This window comes from Alligator sinensis, unplaced genomic scaffold (assembly GCF_000455745.1).
Source record: "Alligator sinensis unplaced genomic scaffold, ASM45574v1 scaffold404_1, whole genome shotgun sequence".
NCBI lineage: Eukaryota > Metazoa > Chordata > Crocodylia > Alligatoridae > Alligator > Alligator sinensis.
This window is the reverse complement of record NW_005841839.1, coordinates 216,607-237,342: the sequence shown is the minus strand read 5'-3', so window position 1 is coordinate 237,342 and position 20,736 is coordinate 216,607. Positions and strand designations below refer to the sequence as shown.

The 20,736-nt window shown below is 39.8% G+C and overlaps 1 protein-coding gene across 5 annotated transcripts in view; it reads left to right on the top strand.

The window, feature by feature from the left end:
* The window catches only part of RBFOX1 (RNA binding fox-1 homolog 1), a 1,278,833-nt gene that overhangs the window by 1,089,643 nt on the left and 168,454 nt on the right, over positions 1-20,736 (top strand). For all 5 annotated transcript variants that reach the window (XM_014520084.2, XM_025203686.1, XM_025203675.1 and 2 more), the window contains one exon: positions 16,957-17,100. In XM_014520084.2, the coding sequence (XP_014375570.1) occupies positions 16,957-17,100 (144 nt within the window). The remainder of the gene's footprint in view (positions 1-16,956; positions 17,101-20,736) is intronic.

The following is a 20,736-nucleotide window of genomic DNA, read 5'->3' as shown; positions in this document are numbered from 1 at the left end:
CTTTACAAATTACCTCATTCTGTCTCCATTAAATAGGCCTCAGCCATTGATGGGGAAGGTACCTGGGTTTATAGCCTAACAGAGGAATCATACAGGAAAATTAGGATGACCTTGAGGAACAGCAATAAAGGCACTGGATAAAATCAGTAATGTGGGATTGTGTAGTCAGGGACCAGTAACAAGAATTTCTGCTTTTAGCTGGGAGCTCACCAGTTGGAAGTGCTTGGGGAGAAGAAAGTCTTGGATGGTTTAGTTTATTAGAGGATATCTACAAGATGACAATGTGATGTAGCTTTGAAAAAGGGAAACGTGATCCTAAGATGTAGCAGGTGAGGTATTTCCAGTAAAGATAGGGAAGCATTAATACATGAGGCACTTGTAACACTTTATCTGGAATAATGATTACCCATATACAAGAAAGATGAATTCAAATGAGAATAGGTATGCAGAAGGACTACTAAGATGATCCCAGAAATCAGGAGCCTGTTTAGGAAAAGAGACACATAAAGCTTCACTTGTTTAACCTATCAAAATAAAGGCTGAGGAGGGAATACTCGTGTGCTCTATAAATACACCAGAGGTAAGCACCAAGGAGAAAAAAAAAGTTGTATAATCTAAAGGACTTTGTTACAGTAGTTTGAAAATTAGAAAAATATTTCTAACCAGGAGAAGAGTGGGGTGTTGGATCTTTCTCCCGCTAAGAGTTAGAAGGGCAAAAACTTTAGTATTGTTTAAGAAAGAGCTTGATCACTTTATGAAAAGGGAAGTTGCTGTGGTTGTCTTATAGCAGGGGAGAGGACTCAATGAACCAAGAAGCTCTGTATTACAAATTCCAGGTTTAATTCTAGACCATGATAAAACTTGTATTTTCTTACAGTTGCATTAGTTGATGTCTGATATATTTATAGTGGGTCAATATCTGTCATCTAACTTCAAACTCAGTAGTGCCATTCCTAAGATATCTCTTGGACCAATGTATGTACTGCATTATCACATTGATAATTATGGTAGATAACTGAGTTCAGTTAAAATAAATCAGTTAGTTTCAAATTAATGGGAACAAGTCCATTCCTGAAGCTCTTATTCAGTCCTGATATATGTGTGGAACTCTTGTCACTGGGAGTTTTGACTGAGTAAGGACTTAAGAAGTGAATTATGAGTCATCAAACTTAAATTATTATAATTTGTTTTAATTGTGAATGCAATTATCTACTGTAATGCCTGGTTAAAAAGCAACAAATTAATGTGGCATCTGTAGTCATTTAGATTTAGGATGGAAACTATACTATGTAGCAATAACATTAGTACACTGAATATGCATTAAAATAATGGTCCAGGGTAATGGCAAGGGTTAATTGATTTCTAAAAGCCTGTTTGTGACAAAGTTTCCTTCAAAGCCCACTTGTCTAACACTGGCAAGCATCAAGTAGACACACAGACTGGGAAACTGAAGATGTACCACATTATTTCATGACATGAAATAAGGGATTCTGCCATGTTGGCCATGCCACAGTACCCAGTTGCAGAGCCCTTGGGATTTCTGTTTTTGGGGAACAAAACAAATTAAGAGGATACCAGAAAGAGCCAAAATAAAATATATGAATGTGATGGGTTTGTGAAACAAAGGAATATGCTGACAGGACAGAACGTAGACAGTATGATGACCACAAATCAATGATACCCAGAGAGGAAAAGTCATGAGATGGGAACAAAGAATACAAAAAGAGGGATTTCAAAGCAGAAAAAGGTCCCTGAGAGGCCACTATGAACAGAAGGCATACCACCAGCCCGTCTCACCCACTCTGCGAAGAGGTGGAGAAGGGGGAGATGGGGACTGGGCCTCAGCCTTCCACCTCCAGCCTGCTGACATCTGACATTCAAGAGAGACCCTCAGAGTTAAGCTTGCATACTGGCCAGATGTACCTTGACTCTATGAACCCTGGAAATAGTTTGCATTATTCTTATCTGCTATCACTGTGTATCAGTAAAATTTGCCTATAATCAAATGGATAGGTTGTGGTCAGTCTGAGGGATTGGGTCTGCCCAGAACAAGGTATCTGGGTCATAAATCCAGTGCCAACAGAAGTCATGCCCCCTTGTGTCATTTAAAAGAGGAGATCAGAATGTAGATTGAGACTGAAACTAGATAAAACATTTTTCACTGAAAAAATGAAGTTGAAGGGTGAAACATTCAGCAAACTTTTACTATCCTTGATTCATTACTTTAAAAATAGTCATGGAAAAAAAAATCTTAAAAAGTAAATGAAATAGCTTTTTCTTGGCTTTTGTAAAAACAACAACCAAACAAAAGCCCTCCCAAAACCAAAACAAACACACAAAAACTAACAAACAAATGAATATAAACAAAAAGCCAAAGCAGTATTCTGTATTGAAGTGCACTTCATTTTTAATTAAAGAAAGCAATTAAAAATTGTTAAAAACACAAAAATGAATGGGGGTGCTGTTTTCTTGTTTTAACTTTTTTATTCATTTTTTGGAAAGTGTCCATTTCAGGTCGACCCAGATTGGTTTTTCCTTTCCCTTTTGGTTTGGGCATGAAAATATAAATAATATAAAATATAAGTATACATATATGTAAAAAAAATAGTTATTTGGACTCTTTATCCAGGAGCAGCCTAGAAAATAATCTGTGATTACCTGCTTCTGCTTTCTCATAATATATGTGATTTGTAGTCTACAGGTGTGAACAGCTATTCTCTGCACCCAGTCTATGTTCACACAACTTACTTCAAGCCACATAAATGTAGATTGGAAGCAGCATGTACAACCATTTGCCAGTGCAGGGAACCTGTTGCCCTGTGGGGTCAGGCCAACTTTCAGGATCTCAATATTGCGCTGTTAGACAGGAGGGTGTGACAATTGCACATATACAAACACACAAATCAATTAGGTACACACACACACACACACACACACACACTACCAGCTCAGGCACATGCACATCCAAACCAGCCTAGGCACATGCATACTATATCACCAATTCAAGCACATACACACTACAAATTAGACAAAAATCAATTGTCAATACCCACACACTCAGATCACTAATTTGTATATCATACACACAATGGTGTATATATATATATATATACACACACACATACACACTCACCAGTTCACACACATACAACCCACCTACACATAGGTAAGTTCCAAACTTGGATGGTATGGTATCTATGCGTGTTCTTACCTGGGATACTTGGGGGAAGGTTAAGGTGAGAGGGAGAGAGTTGAGGTGTAGGGAGTGAGAGTTGCCAGAACTGGGATTAGAACCGGTGGACTCAAGAGAAGCTGACTGAGGAACTGAGGCTTGGGGTTACTTAAAGTCAAGTGTCCCCAGGGTTACTCGAGGTCACTGGTGCATGGGAGGGGGAAAAAAAAAAGCGAAGCCCTTGTTCAGTAGGTGTTGTCCAGAGGGGGGTCGCTGGCAGGGCCTTTGTGTGGATAGGTGGTGTGGCATGGTGCTGGTCCAGATGGAGAGGGCGTCCCAAAGAGTCAGTCTTCACTACCCCATTTTATGGGGCAGACTACCTCTCTTCTCCTATGAGGAGGGCCTGTCCAGGCAAGGTCAGTCCTGTCCCAGAGGGCTCCAGGTGTTCTTACTGGGCATGTGCATTCTTGGCACAATGGTGGGTTGCTTCATCTTTTGTTTCTTGAATGCTGAGGGTGGTTCCAAGGGCTGGGTCGTTGGTCCAGGTGTTGATGGTTTGGTCATTCAGAAGGAGCTATTTTTGGACCTACTGCCATTGTCTCTCAAGCATCCCCATTCATCCCCATTCATTCAGGAACCAAGTTACATAGGTGGGGTAGGTATGAGTCATGGGTTACACAACCGGGCCTGGGGACAGGATGGAGACTTGACAAACAAAATGGAACTTGACATGACTTATGCTAACTTACATATGTAGGCCTAAATCATATAGTACCAGTAAAACAGTAATATAGAACAGTAAAAATCAATATAAACATAATAATTATACAATATAAAGAAGGGGAAAAAGCAAAACAAATACAGCTTGCTACTAAAATAAAATGCTGAAGCTTATCCTATGTCTTAGCTCACATACTTTTCTATAGGGAAAAGAGATGGAGAGACAAAGTCAGAAATGGTTGGGGAAGGGGAGGGAATGCATTTAAAAAAAAAAAAAGAAAAACTGGGGGTTTTGCTACAAACCCAATGTAAAGAACACAGGGTGGTGGGAGGGGAAAACAGGATTGGTAAGACGGGCAGGTCTGTGGCGGCATTTTGGTAGTCCATGGTGGGGGGGCAGGATTGTTTATTAATGGATGGGGATGGTGGTTGGGGATCTAAAAATATGGAAAATATGAGGAGGGTAGGAAGTGCACAGTCCTAGCCTGCGGTGAATGGCTGTACTTTTCCCCACCCCAAGGCTGTGCTCTGAATGCATACAGTTTAACCCGTCTGAACTCCTGCACAATAGGTATTTAGATTGACCTAACCTGAGTGGGGTTTACTGATCTAAATGTAATGGCTGTACATAACCTACATCAGTCTTATAATGATGCAGGTTTTGCCCTCCGGCTCTTCCCTGCCCCCAGTGCATGGACTTTGCTGGGCTTCCATTCTTGTTGGTTGTAGATTAGGCTGATCCAAAGTTCAATTCAGTCTTAGATCTTGTATGTACTACTGAGGTTGCTCCTGCCCTCACAAGGTAAAACCATCATGCAGGTGAGCAGAAAAAGCCACAGTGAGCACTTCATGGAGAATTTAACTTGTTAATCACGGATACTGCTCACTATTTTCTTACAATAAATTCATATATATCAGTAGTGTTGGAGGGATGCTTTCCTTTATATTAAATATTTAGTCAATTAAATATCTGGCACTTCAAAATCTTTACTAGAAGCAGCAGGATCCTTTTTCACTTCCCCACTTTTCACTATATTAAACCTCCACTCAGTGAAAAGAATTAGGTGATAATTGGAAATAATGCTGATAGTGGAAGATTGATATTGGAACTACACTGGTCTAATCCTCATAAAATAAATTGAACGTGATTTTAATTGATTTTTAAGAGCTTGACTATAGTGTGGGGTGTGGGCGGCTCACTGAACTGCTAATGAAATACATATCCTTTCACACTGAGGTTGCTGATTTGAATATGGCCATTTCACATGGCCTATGTGCACTGATGGGCTCCCAGTCTATTGAATGGCAAATAAGTACCCACCTCACGATTGTCAGTTATTTCACAGACTCAGTAAAGAGGCTCATAAATGAATGACCATGAATCCTGAATGGCTTTCTCACCTTTAAAAGTTTTCCATGCAGAGCAGTAGGAGAACTCCTGAGCAGTGGATAGAAAAAAAGGATTTCAAATTCTAGAACTGGGTCAAATGCATAAATTAAAGGAAACAATATTTTGGAAAAGGGAAAAGAGCTTTCCTACAAAATACTATGTGGTATTTTCAGCTTTCTGAGCAATAGTTCCTATAGATCTTTAAAAAAAGATCCCAAATGTATAGCTTCTAAAGCATATTCTGTCAATTGAGACATGCTTGCTTTGGCTAGTTACAGACATTCAAAAAACCCAAGGTGGAATCAATCTAAGTTGCGTGCTTTCCTGCAAGTGGCATAGTTTAGATAGTAGTGAACAGAACACACATTCGCCAATTGTTGGGGAGGAAGAAGGGGCGTAATCTTAGACCAGGTCCTGCCACTTTTAAACCAGTCTACGTGGGCATTTTATAGACGTGCTCCGGGAGGTAAGGCAGGGGGAAGGGTGTCTCTAATTGAAAGCGCTCGGAGCATCACGTGGATCAGCGTCCCCACATTGAAAAATGGCGGGGGGGCACTTTGAACTAAAGCTCATCAAACAAGTTTTAGTTCAATGCACCCTGCTGCCATTTTTCAGTGCAGGGATGCTGATACACATAATGCTGGAGTCTGCTGGTGCGTGGTAATTACCTCATTCCAGCAGACCTGATTAACTGAGTCTGCTTCAACGTGCTGTAATTACAGCGCATTGGAGCAGCCTCCCTGCACATTTATAGGAGCCCTGTGTGCTGAACTTTTGCTCTGTTATGGGTATAGACCAGTTTCCAGTCATTTATACAACTAAAAGTGATCATGTCTATACCTAGCCTTAGAAAAAGGTCTAGCCTTATCTTATACCAGTGCCATTTCTGAGCATCTCTGTGAAGAAATTGGAGTTACTCTAGTTTTACTTCAGTGTTTCTGAGAATTGCATCTTTTAATTGTGTATTCCTTACTTTAAAAAATAAACAGAAGTTTTCAATATGAGTTGCATTAAGATACCCAGATATAGTAGAAGTGCAATTTTGTGTAAGTGTGAGAAGCCAAAAGGGATCTCTGTAAGAGAGATTTCTTTGCACTTTATATATATTAAATTCTCTTACCTTTAAGAACAGCAAATAGCCCCTAATAATCAGTCATGCTTCTGTTAAAAAAAATATACTGGGTGAGAGAAATGTGAAATATTGAAGAAAAATTATATTGTTAGATCAGGGCTCAATACAGAGAAAGGAATATAAATGTGCTAAGGAAGATAAATTAAATTTGACATATGATGCCACATTCCTTTGAGAAGATGCATGCATACCCTGCATAAAGTGTCTCTCCAAAGTCATCAATACCTAAATCAAATTTTACCAAGATTAAAATTGTGTAACTCAGACTTATTGATTGAGTTAAGAATGATTATGGAGAATTGAGCATCACAATTCTATATTAATATACTTGTGAATGCCATCAGCCGTCTTTAAAAGATTAAAGTTCTAGCAGCTTATTTCAACCTTTATGGCATAAGGATGTTGCTAAAATATTTGGATTGTTTATTAATAAATATCAGTAGTAAATAATGCTTTATACACTAATAAGGTTTTATACAAGTCACTGCACTTTTATAGTCAGTAGGATGATGCTCCCCAGGCAATGTTCATCAATAATCTGGTAAAATATGTAATTGTATATCAAGGTTTTTAAATTAGAAATGCAATCTCAGTGGACCTAGGGTAAAGTCATGTTGCAAATGGGCGGAAATGACCTTTCAGTGGAGATGACAAATGGCACCTCAAAACTCAAGAGCCAGGAACTAACCTAATACAGTAATGACTAACATGTATAAGAACTGATCTGTAGATGAAGGCCATCATTTTCAAAGATCTCCCATTGACTTCTTTTGGGGCTTAAGGTCCTTAGCACCTCTAATTTCAGGCCCAAAATACATTCACCTCCTGCTTTTTCAGTGTAAAAACACTTATTTTAAAATTATTTAAGATGTCATATGATATAAGTTCTTCTAACATTACTTATGAATCACACTGGAGGATTCCTAGACTTGAAGATGTTTTGTAATGTTACACCGCTAAAAATCTGATGAAAAAAACTATAGAAATATTTTGGGGGTATTCAGTGGTGTTTTATAACCATAACATCATTGCGTCCTTTTTCTGTACTGTAATTCTGTTACTGAAGGATGATGATGATGATGATAACCATAAAAAGAAAAAAAATCAAAATTATATCTAACTCAAAAATCTAACTCAATCAAAAAAAAATAAGTTGTCACTGAAGAAAAAGAAGCAGACCACTGGAAACAATGGTTTGATGTGTTCTAATTCTTTGAAATGAAATTAAAGCTACCTGAAGTGTATACACAAAAAGATAGGCCTAATATGTACACATTAGATCAGAGTCTGCACTCCAATCAAATGCTGTGGTGTTCAGCTCCATGATTTTGGTTAATGTCCACCTCCAATTATGTCAAAGTGAATCATTTTCCTTGCCCTACAATATGTTGTGTTATAGATACAATCACGATAAGGTGGAAATAACGGACTTTTCAGTTTATTATTTCAGCAGCTTTATGTAACGTTAAGACTATACCTTTTTAATTAAACAAAGAATATTTTATTAAATAATTGCTTATGTTCTACAAGGAATGGAAACATCTCTAATAACTGATGGCTCCTACCCCTTTCTGAAACATGTTTTTTAGTGTGTCCTTCTCTCAATGTCTGAATTAGCCAGTTTCAGTAAGGGTTACTTGTGATTTGAAACAAAAAAATGTGCCCTATTTCTTGCAGATTCTAGGACTGGCCGGCCATTGGTACAGGTGCATGTATAGGCTACTGTATAAGGCCTGGATATCCTTTCATTCCATCTTACTTGACTGTAATTCTTCTCTCCTACCTTCTCTGCAAGACCCATTCTCCAGAAGTGACTAATTGTCTGTAGGCAGTATGAAAACATACATACTTTATTGGATCTCCAAGCAAGAAAATAACTTCAGAATGTATTCACAAAAAAAGAACAGCATAATATTTTCAACTTTTGCTGAGGGACATATTTGGGATAGCAATAACCTGATATTTGTTTGCAATTTTAAAAGCCTGGTTCCTTGCTGATGTGTAGAAAATAAATGTATTTTCCTTGTACTAGGATTTTAAGATTTAGTATTAGCTTTAAAAATTAATTTAGGTTTAAATTTTTAAAAATTCTATGGAGTAGACAGAAGCTTGTATCACTGTCATTTGTGGAAAGCATTAGTACCTGTAAGAGGTTACAAAGACCACATATTAATATGCTTGGGCACATCTACATGTTCAGCTGATATGCCTGAATAAACTCTGGCTCAGTTTGTACCATAGGTTATAGCTCCCGGAAGCAGCATTTACACATGCACTCAGGACTTCAGCACATTGAGCCGGGGTGGCACAGACCTGACTGACAGGGGGCCCAGAGGGTCAGCCTCTAGCGGCTCTACCCTGGCTCAGTATGTTGTAGAGCAACTGGCTGGGGCACAAGGGGCAGGCAGCCCCTGCACTGTAGTACCCTTGTGCAGGCAGTACCATCCTACAGCAGAGTTAATTAGTTTACTGCAGCCTAATAGTGCCACACGTGTAGACAGTGACACTTTACTGAGGAGCTAATTATTCAATTCTGCAGTAAATTATTCAATTCTGCAGTAAAGCACGTGTGTAGATGCATCCCTTGACTCTTTCATTTGGGAAAAAGTGGTACCATATCTCTGGTGGGTCAGGACATGGATATGCCAAAAGTTAATATGGACCCACACTGACTGCATGCTTGATTGAGAGGATTTAATGATGCTGAGTAATAACTTAATGGCTTGCTTCTTGGTTTCAGTTAATTCTTTAATAACATATCAGACAGGAACCTTTAAATGAGACAGCTCTGTGATGTATGTGTAGCTTGTTGGCACTGGCACTCAAATATATTAGAAATGTGGGAAATGTATTAGTGTAGTACTGTAAACTATATTCATTTCCTGAAATCTATAAAAGCTACATAAGATACTACAAGGTTCAAACTCTGACTTCTCTATTTTAGGTGCTCTAGATTTCATCAGTGTTTCTTTGAGCAGTGCTTTAAATTTCAAATGGTCACCTATTCTTCTGCTGCTTAGCATGCACCTGCTTACTCTTAAAATTGTTTCAGATACCAAGACAATAAAGATGAGTTGGATAAATGCATGTTTGGAATCCCTGAGCCTTTTCACACACACTTATTAATCTTTACTTTAGTAATCTTTTTCCTGAGGTTTATAAAGAAGGCTACAAGTATGGAACTTAATAATTATAAACTTCTGAATGTTTTGTTTGTCAAGTCTCGACTACCTGATCCCTGACATTTTTTTGGTGACATTCAAATAGATTTCAGATTTTCCAGTGAAAATATTTCAATTAAAAATAAAACAAAACCCAAAGATGACAAAGTACAATAATTTAACACATCCAGATTTCTAGGAATGAAGTCTACAGTTCTGCCATAAATCATAAACTCATGCATTTTGGTACAGAGGGCCTTATCTGGTTTGTTGACAATGTCTCTCTGAGATCTCATACAAAAGCTGGTCTAACTTTTGAGGTGTACTAATACTGCAGGGTTCAATTCTTTTCTCTCTGTTTCTCATCATTTATATTAATACAATGAACAGAAATAGCTTTTTCCAATTTGCATTTATACAGTAGACTGATAATATCATTTCTTCCTGGGGCACCTTTTGTTCCTGAAGGTAAAAGGCACCTCCAGGATTCTTTATTCAAATGAATCTAATTGACCTTAAATGTTTCCTAAGTTGTATATTTTCACACCTTCCCCATCCCATCTCTTCCACTTGTCATAATTCACCAGATTTCCTTCATAGCTTTCCCTTCTAAATGACTGAAATGCCACAGTAATTTTCATTATATTTTTAAACATATATTAAACATAAATTTGAGATTTTTCAATCCACCTTTAGATTAAAACAATAGGTTTGTAGAGAAAATCTTTCTGTTTTTTCAAAACAACAACAATAATGTTTACCAGTTTGATCACATAATTGACCTTCAAAATCGTTTAGAAACATTAACTGACCAATGTGTATAACACTGTTATGAATGAGGGAGGGTCATAAAGAAAATAAAACAGACTTACTCAAAATCACAGAGGGTCTGTGTCAGAATCAGGTAGAATACAGCTGTCCCTAGTTCCTTGTTCAGACCACAGCACATGCTTAAGTAATAGATTAGTTTTGTGTGTTTTTGTCAATCTGGCTACTTGATTTGCACACAATCATAATGATGCTTGCCTAACAACCTTGAAGAATGGGGGACTGTCTCTTCCCATTGATTTCGCCTCAGAACTGGATTAAACCACAAGAAATACAACACCCAGGGCTCATTCATAGCAGTTATTTCCACCATCACCTGCTTATAGTGCCCTTATGCTGTGTACATTGGCCAGACAGGACCATTTCTACATAAAAGGATGAATCGACAAAGTTTTGTCAAAAGCCCAGAAGCACACAAAAGCCTGTAGCAGAACACTTTAGCCTCCCTGGGTATTATATCACTGACCACAGCATACCTGTCCTGAAAGGAAACAATGACTTAACCGCCCCCCGCCCCCCATAATAAATTAAAATATAACAAAAAAAGCAAAACAACAAAACTTGAACGTGAATTTGTGGAACAAGAAATCATCACACACTGGATTGCATTAAACGTATCTCAACAGTTTGTTCTTATCCCATTCCTTTGCCTAGCTTTTACCTCCAGCTGTTTATTCCCATGTCCCTCAGTGTGTTAGCTGCCCGTTTATCCCTGTTGACCTTTTCAAACCACTTTTTTCTCTCAGCAGTGCCCACTCCCCCTGTTCCTTTCCTTTGTATTTAAATTCTTGTCTATTTTAAACTCTTTTTTTTTTTTCAAGTCCATTCACAACATCTGAAAATGGAGGTTATCGCCTATCTCTTAAACAGTTCCTCTCTAAGGTACCACCCTGCCCTATCTTCTGAAATTAATTTCACAGAGGCCAGAATTTAACTCTCTGTTTTTAATCCTTGGATAAGTTTTTTTTAAATACATTTTGCAAGAAGCTTTAGACAAAATCTTCACTGCCCAGACTGTTTTTTATAGCAAGATAGCTAATTTGAGTTTGTGTCTCTTCTAAAATATTCTAGTAGCGTGTAATGTTGTTGTATCTATAAAAGGTCATGTAAATATTCAATAAGAAAGATAAGGGTGGCAGAGATGTTAGGCAAGCTTTCAAGTTCAAAATACCCTTCCTCAATCTGGGAAAGGAAAAGATTCAGCCTTATCTACCAGTAAATCCCCATTAGTATGATTGCTTTTGTTTAATTCCATTATGTAAATGGAAGTAACCACTTAGAAAAAGGGAGTAGACAGTAAACCAGTGGAACTAAAAGAGGTTATCAGGACAAGTTATAGGCCCAGTAAATAACAGTTGAAATACATAAATCCAAATATTGAATTTTTTCATATACAACATGCACCTTTTCACCCAAAAAATAGCTTCTGGAAATGAAGTATGCATTATAAGTGACAAAATATGGTAACAGCCAGGGGTATATCTAGAGTGGGGGTGAAGTGGCATGACTACACTCCCATTTTCGGTGTGGACCACCCCACAGAAGCTCCTGGGGATTTTTTTTTAAGGCTCCAAAGCAAATGAGACCTCCCCCTCCCTTTCTATCCATGCTTCCCCTGCTTGCTACTGCTGTTTTCCCCACTGTCCTGGAGCAGGGGAAGTTTCAGAGCCACTCCTACCCACTCCTGCAGGACTGAAATGGAGCCAGGTTCTGGTTGGAGTGAGGAAGGAAGATGCTGGGATTTTGGGGTGCAGCCACCCCCAAAGCATGGATTTCTGCTCCTGTACCTGCCTTTCCCAAATCCTGGCTCTGACTTTGGTCACAGCAGTTTCTGCCACTTACATTTCTGCTAAAAGCTTTTTTTCTGAAAGCAAAAATGTCTGCATATGCTTCTCAAAGACCATAAAAACAAGCTGGCTCAGTTCCCTAGCTGTTGCTACTCAGTTACTTACTACTTACTACAGTTACTTACTTTTCTTCATTCTGCCTTTAGAAAATGAAGCACTTATTTTATTCCTGGGAATGTTGTATGCGAGAAAATATGGTATGTGAAAAAATAAGATCATTCAAAAGCGGAGAGAGCCATATTATCTGTAGAGCAGGCAGGTTACCAGAGGGAGTGGGTGGTAGAGATGAGGCACTGGAGGTTTTACCTCTATAGATTACTTAAGGTGGGAGGTAAAGTGTTGACCTTGGTTAGCAATCCCGAGAAAAATCTACTTCTGCTACCTGTGCCTTGTTTCTGATAGGATTCCACACCAAGATAGCTAATTTAATTTTCTAGCTCAGCATTTCTCAACCTGTGGGTCACAAGAATATTTCAAAGGGTCGTGAACTGCAGCAGGGCGGCAGGAACACACCTGTCCCTTCCAGCGGGGGAAGGGGGTGGGGACAGCTAAGTGGCTAGGCTGGTGGCACTGGGGCTAGTGCCCATGCTTGCAGGGGTGGGGTAGCTGGGAGACACTGCTGGGGGGGTGGGAGGGGCCATGACCAGGCTGCCTGGTGCAGTGTGGCATGGCATGGCAGCTCCAGCCCAGGGTAGGGAGGGTGCCACGGGCCTCTTCTCCTCTTCCCTCCAGCCAGTACCAGGGTTGGTACTCTTCTCCTCCTCCCTCCGCTGCCATCCACATGAGCCAGAGCCACCGCATCCATCCACCAGGCTCTGGCCAGAGTGGGATTGAGGCAGCTGGGGGTCCCTCCAGCAGGGCTGGGGGTGGGGCGAGGTGGCTGTGCGTCAGGAGTGAAGGACATGAGCATGGCCTTGGGGGGCAGGGGACTGAGGGTTGGGCACTGCCAGGGCCAGGGGAGTGTGGTTTGGGACAGGCCATGGATCTTTACACATGAGTATGGGTAGGAAAAAGGTTGAGAGCCACTACTTTAGCTAACTTAAATTAGCAGTCCCAATGAAGATATGGCCTTGAATTCAGTTATCTTTTTCTTCTTTTTTTTTTCTCTCTAAGCAAATTTGGAGTTAACATGTTGGATTTATTGCGTGAGATCTAGAAGCTATAGTTTGGACTGTCTTTAAAAAAGAAAGAATTAGGCATTTAGCAGATAGAAAATAAAATGGACCTGAATGAGAGGTGCCCAATTTTCATTTTCAAGTGTTGCCTCTTTCAGACTGTAGAGTCCAAACCACACTTGATACGGGGTGGAGAGCAAGTGGGAGGAGTTATGAATGATTCCACATTTAACGTATCTTTGTATAAGGCTGTGTGTACAAATAAAATCATTCCATAATTGTTTGGCATTATTTAATAATTAATAAATTAATAACAATCTTTGTATGACAGTAGTGACTAAAGGCCCCAGTTCCAATGGACATCTCATGGTGCTAGACACTATGAATGCAGAGTCAGTTCATGCCAAACAGATAAAGACTTCAACTCTGCCATTAATTGTTATAAGTGTACTGCTGCAAGTTGTGGATTATACACAAGAATATGTGAAAATTAAACCCAAAGTGATGAATAGCAGTTATTAACTATGTCACTTGCAGAAAGATTAATTGACTTGCTCTATTCTAGCTCCTCATCTGTGAACTGGAAGTAATAGTATCTCCTGCCTTTACCCATTGTTTTTTTTTTTTTCTTCAAGTCATGTGAGTGACAACATATGGGTACATACTGGTATTACATTTAGATTGACTTAGCCAGGGTTAGGTTGAGCTAAATACTCAAAACTGTAGGAGTTCAGAGTGCTTAAATCACCCCAAAATGGTGTGCCAGATCTCAGTTCAGTTGAAGAGGTGCACTAACTTAGATCAAGATCATGTTATCCTTATCTAAGAAATCTCATTCATGGCACAGCCCCAGGACTGGAAAAAACCAAGCACTAGCCCCAGCCCTGAGGCTGCACTATTCCTATCCTCCAGACCCTGACTGGGCTATTTCTAGCTCCCTGATTCCCTCCTCTCCCAACTGGGTACCACCTCTCCTCTGCAGATCCATCAATTGCCCACTTGAGGTGTGGAAACCTTCAGTCACCAGTTCAATTCAGAAAAGATTTGGCCTGATGTGAAGGCTGAATCATGGAATCCAAATCGAATTGGAGGACAAAAAATACCCTTCCAAATCAGTTTGGAAAAGATTTGGAGACTCAGTGATTCGGAAGGCAGTCTTGCAGGGGGACAGACACTAAGAAGAGGGAGGGGGAGCAGGGGGGGAAAGACTGACATCTGTAGCTGGCCCGTGACTGTGATCTTTCCCTGAGTCCCAAACAGCACATAAGCCTCTGCAGCCTCTCTGTCCCTTTTGTGAGCTGTTTCTGCCTAAGCAAAAGAGGGGCGGGCAGCTGGCCCAGAAACAGGTGGGCAGGTGGAGATCTAACTGGCACCGGGAAAGCCCCCCGTTACAGGCTACCATGCCTGCTGTTTTCATCCCGCTGTGCAATAACACACACACAAAGTCACACATCACAAGTTTTGCTTTGAACAGTTTGAGGTGCAGTTTCCCAGCAACCCCTGCACTTGTCTCCTTGAAACTTAGTAGACCTCATTTCCTCGGAATGGGCAATCATCCCTGCTGATTTCATCCAAATCTGACAAAAAAATGACAAAGTTATAGGTATTTTAGTGATTCCCCGTTATAGTCTATGGCCAAATCACCGAATCTCTCCAAATCAGTGCCAAATCTTCCGAAGCCAGTTCAGCCGAATCAATTTGGGACAGTGAACTGAATCTCTGAATTGAATCACTGTCCTCTGAATTGGTTGAATCCAAATTAAATACTTCCCTATTTGCACAGGCCTACTGCCCACCCTGGATCAGGCAGCACCTCTCAACCTGGCCCACCCCTCTCCCCACCCTGGATTACTTACACCAGTTTCCTGTGAGACTCACAGAAGTGGCAAGCAGCTTCAAGAATTAAAAAAAAAAAAAGTGTTCAAAACATGACTCTGTGTCTCAACTTGGTTGTTTGCTCTAAGCTTTTGCTGGGTAGAAATTACAGAAAGTACACAAGATGAACGAAGATATTTTATTTATTTAAACTTGCTTGATGAATTCAAACAAGTTGCTTGATGAGTGCACTGATAGTGAGCATTGTGAAACCACTTTTGCTAGTTTTAAACTTAGCCGTAGTTTTCTTCAGATCATTTGTATTTCTATTCTATTCCATTCCATTCTATTTGGGGTCTTTTGTGGCCCTTGTCACTGGAGTATGTGAATGCCTATTAAAGAGCATGATAACGTTTTGTTTTTCTCGTCCTAAAAATGTCGTTTGTCATAATTACAGTAATGTCCCACCAGGGAACTCCAGCCATGAGAGATGAGTTTGATGATGCTAGCTGGAACTGGGAGTTTTCTTGATTTCCAATATTTTTTTTTAAAAGTATACACAAGAATACTAGTTAACCTACAATAGTAGAAGACAAGAGAACAACTAGCAAAACAAATGTATGGAAGAGGTATGTAAGAGGAAAGGAAGAGGCATGAAAGAGAAGCAGAAATGCAAGGTTTCTTCTGTTTTTCTCCATCAGTTTTCTCCTGCTCCATTCTCTTTCCTCTTTCTTTTCTACACTCCTAGTTCCTGTGCAAATTTTAAAAATCAGCCTCTAGTATATATAAATATAATCATAAATGCTCTTATCTGTGCACTTGTGCATATATAGATAGTGCAGTGTGATTAATTAGGCACTGTATGTTGTCATCAAAGAAAACTACACAGAGATTTCTCCAAAGTACGGTTTGACTAAAGATGATTAATTTTAATTTTCAGATGAGTGACATAATGCTATTGATGATTTAATCATAATTTATGCAATTCCAAATTAGGTTTAAGTTAAATATGCCACACTTCTGTTGCAAACTAAATACAACACTTCCTTTAAAATGTAGTACAGCATCTCCATAAGAAGTGCTATTGGACATTATATGTTCTTGTTCTAAAGTGAAAATCTTCAAAGACCAGTTTCTGGGTTTCATTTTTATCTTGGATATCCTTAAAATTATTTTGCCACACATTATTTTTCTATATTTAAAGCCTTTTCTGTAATGCTAACCATTCATTTTGATAAATTGAATCCCTGGAAGCTATTAGCACTGCTTATGAAATGGACACTAATATGTGATGTGTTCCCTGCCTCCGGAATAGAGAGGAGGTTCCTACTGGTCTCTGTGTGAAAAGCCAAGTTGTAGCTTCACTTGACAGTCTATAATTTATTACTGGTAGTAGGCTGTTGTGTGGTTACTGTGCTTCAGTTTCTTCTCTTGGAAAACATTAATGTAGAGTAAAGGTATTTCCACGGTACTTCTACCAGGTTTTAAAACCATTTAAAATATATATTTTAACCTACATTGTTGAACTTCTTTCCCATACTGTTTAGTTTGTTCCAAGTCCCGGACAGTCTAGAGTTGTTGGAATAAATATAGCAATGGAATTAATAGACATTTTACATTTCTAACTTCTGTTATTTTTGTGCATCAGTGTTTGAATGCTTCCTGCTTTCCTTTTCAATTAAATTGTAAAGAGTTAAGCTCATCACCTTTTATGTATGAAAAAACTACAGCAATGGTTAGAGCATGTTTTACTTTATTTTACTTTAACTCTTTTAGCAGACAGACGATGCAGCACAGACTGACGGCCAGCAACAGACACAATCCTCTGAAAACACAGAAAACAAATCACAGCCGAAACGGCTGCATGTCTCAAATATACCCTTCAGATTCCGGGATCCAGATCTCAGACAGATGTTTGGGGTGAGTGCTCTGTTCTTGTTTGGATGTGTGCTTCTTATTGTGACACGTTTAATTTTTTTTACATTATTAGTGCAATTAACTTGTAATCAAAAGGTATAGACAAACATACATAAGCATACATTTTAGCCACTTCAGCTGTTAGGGCGCACCTGTTACATCTGCATGAGCACGTAGTGATTCAGGTTAGCCAAATAGCCCTAGTTTTGACCCTGAAGGGAGCAGGGTTAAAGCTGAAACTGTTGTGCTACACTTATATTATTAGGAGCCATGGAGATGTAACAGTTGCATCATAACTTATAGCTTATATCAGTATCCTTTGATATCACTACAGTTATTATATATGTCTATACCAAAAGTTACCTAATGCTTTCCATTGTAAGATCCTCTATTCAGTTGCTCATGACCAATTGCTGGATTTGCCTGTTCCATTTGTAAGAACAAACTGTCCTATATGCATTTTAGAGAACTGTAGCTTGATAGCAGATCCATGATTTTTCAGCATATCATATCTTCTCACTTTCTAAGAAAGCAAAACATTTATATTGCCTGATATTATTCAAGACTTGTGATGCCTTTAAATTATATAGGTTTGTGGATTAAAAGAATTACTTGGGCTCACAATCAAGGACCAGATCCACAAAATGATTTAGGATATGTCCACTAAGTTTCTTGGGTCCTCCTCTATGCCAGTGTTTTAGCTTTACTCCTCTGATTATCCATAGTAAAACCCGTATCTTACACCTTGCTCAGTCCAGCCCATACCAGAAGCTCACCTGAGAATTAAAGTTTGAAACTGGGTTCACACCCTACCTTGCCTGTCCTATAATTATATTATATGTTTAGTTTTTTGTGTACAGTGAGGTATAATCAAATAATTCAAATGGGGAGGGATGACTTATGTTGCTCAAAATAGAGCAATCCTAGAGTCACCCAAAATAAATATACCATTAGATGCCTTAGGTGAGACCTTTAGGTACCTAAGCCAAGAGTACAACCCTCCATCTATTGGTGTGTAGGTGTCTGTACATAACTAAGGGAGCTGACATAAGTGACATTTTGTTGCATGATTGGCCTCCTGGAGTGCTCTACAGCAGTGGCCTTACAGAAGAGCATGGCTGCAGAGTGCTTTAAAAGGACCGTATCCCGTGACAATCTGAACCCTCATTAGAATTCAGATCAAGGCAGTTCAGAGTGGAGCACCTTCATTAACTTGTGTCAACCCGCACTGGGAGCAGGGCTGGGCTGATGCAAGCCAGCCTTGCTCCCAGCACTGTCTTCAGAATGGGAGCAGGGGTGAAGGGAATGGAGGGAGTTTTGTCTGGGGTTTGCCCAGCCAGTGCTGGAGGGTGGGACAGGTGGGATGGAGCTCTCCCAAGGTGGGGAGGCTCCAATCCACCCTTCCCACTCTCCACTGCCAGCTGGGCAACCCCCAGACCGAGCTCCCGCTGTTCTGTGTCCACCTCCCATTCTGAAGAAAGCACTGGGGCTGAGAGGTGGGAGGGGCAGGACTAGGAGAAAGTGGCTGCAGACTCACAGCTGCTCCAAGTTGCAGCTTGATCCCTCAACCTCCAGAACCCAACAGTGTATGTCTGATGGGTCCAGGGGATTGCTGTGATAACTCGTGCTTCTGTGTGGGGAGCTGAACTTCTGTCTGTGCTCTTTTCTGTCTCCTCTGTCTGTGCTTACTTTTTCACCAGTAAAGTTCCCTGGATGCCAAGCTTCTACTCCTGCACATAACCAGAATGGTCTGCATCTTGACAGAGCCAAACATCTCAATTACTTGTTCACTCCTAAGCTTATTTGTATCCTCAAACAGGAATGAGTTCCTCTGTCTAAGAAGGGACTCAGTCCTGTAGGTACACTTTAATCACACTTAAAGGAATATGCTCCTTACAGAACATAGCAACCAGAGACACTCATTCAAAAACACAGGAGCAGGAGATGGAACTGGTTTGTGGTGGTAGTGGTGCTATTTTCAGCAATAGTCCAGTACTTGGAACATTCACCCAGACTGTCAGAGAAATTAGTTTTATAAGGTCTTCTCAGCCTAAGATGGTTCAGGCCCACATTGTCTATTTTCCAGTACAGTGTCCGAACTACCTAGCTGCAGACTATTCTTTCCTGTGTGAGGGTGGAACACCTTCTGTTGAAGCTATACCACTTATCAGAAAAGAATTCAAGAGCCAGCTGGCCAGAAGAAGAAGATAAGAGGGATTTTGATTCCCTAGCCAGTGATTAGGGTACATACAAGAGAAGAGGCATGGGTGTGCTGTTCTCTTCTCCAAGTACTGCTTGTACATTTTACATTATAAACAGTCATCAGCTGAAATGCAGGAAGAGTCCTAAGGCCAGTGGTCAGAAGTGGATTCCATCTTGGAATCCAGGGGCATGTCCCGACAAATATGCACTTGCATTTCCCTGGGGACATTATTGTGCTGCTGCTGCTACTTGCCCCTGGGGAATACCCCTGCATGCATGCTTTTGTGTGCAACAGATTGCCCCAGGTGGGGCACATATAGGGTTATGCTCATGTTAGAACAGCATGTTGGAGTGGGTTATAAACATGCAGTTATTTTACTTGGTGTGTGTGTGTGTGTGTGTGTGTGATAAATTAGTGCAGGCATATATATTATGCATAGTGTATAAGAGGCCCAGTACAGTCCTTTAAAAGTCAACAGGGCTCAAAAATTATCAAGTAGCTGACTTGTATTCAGTAGGGTAAACACATAAATCTTTCTCTTCAATTTTTTAAAGTTTGTTTCGGGTGTTGCTTCTTATTTGATTGTGATTTTGATTGTGTATTTTGCATAGGACAGAAGTGGGATAAACTGAGAAAAAAGAACGTTTCCACATTACTGTGCCTGAATTATTCTAATCAGAGTTTAGCACCACATGGTCCCTGGGCCAGATCTAGCCTCTGAAGAGGTTGGATCAAGCCTAGCTAGGTGCAGCATAGAAGTGCCATGCAGCTGAGCTGAACTGCTTGTCTTGTCTGCAGCACCCTGCTCAGCAGCCCTCCCTTAGGCATTTACATTCACTGCAGAGGAGCAGTGAGGACAAGTGCAGGCATCTTGAGCTCACTACTCGGTAGAGATTTTAGGGCCTGTATCAGGCAGTTGCCCCTTGCTTTAGATAAGTCCTCTTCAATACAATATTTGCTGCTATACATGTCACAACTCAAAATCATAAAATATCTTATACAAATTCCTTAGAGAAAATGTATGTAAATCCGTTCAAATTACATGAAAAGAAAACCTCAGAAAACAGGTTCCATTTCCAAATACATAAAATGATAGGTTTCTTAAGGCATTGAAAGTTATCTTAAACAAGTTACATTTCTTTTGGTATTCAGAGTTACTAAGATTCAGAAGACCAAAATAAATCTAACTTTCAAACTGGAGGATGCCTGGACTTCTCCAATTTCAAAATGATGTGGTTATATTAACAGTATTACAACTATAAGTGTCTTCAGCCTCCCAGTACCAAACAGAGATCACTAAATACGCTGGCAAGTTGGGATTGTATAGTATTATTTAAAGAAATGGGTGAAGTGCAAAGAAATTTGAGCTGCTAAATTGGTAGGAAATTTCTGTAGATGCAAATTTCAGTTATGTTTCTGAAATTAAGTCTGATTTT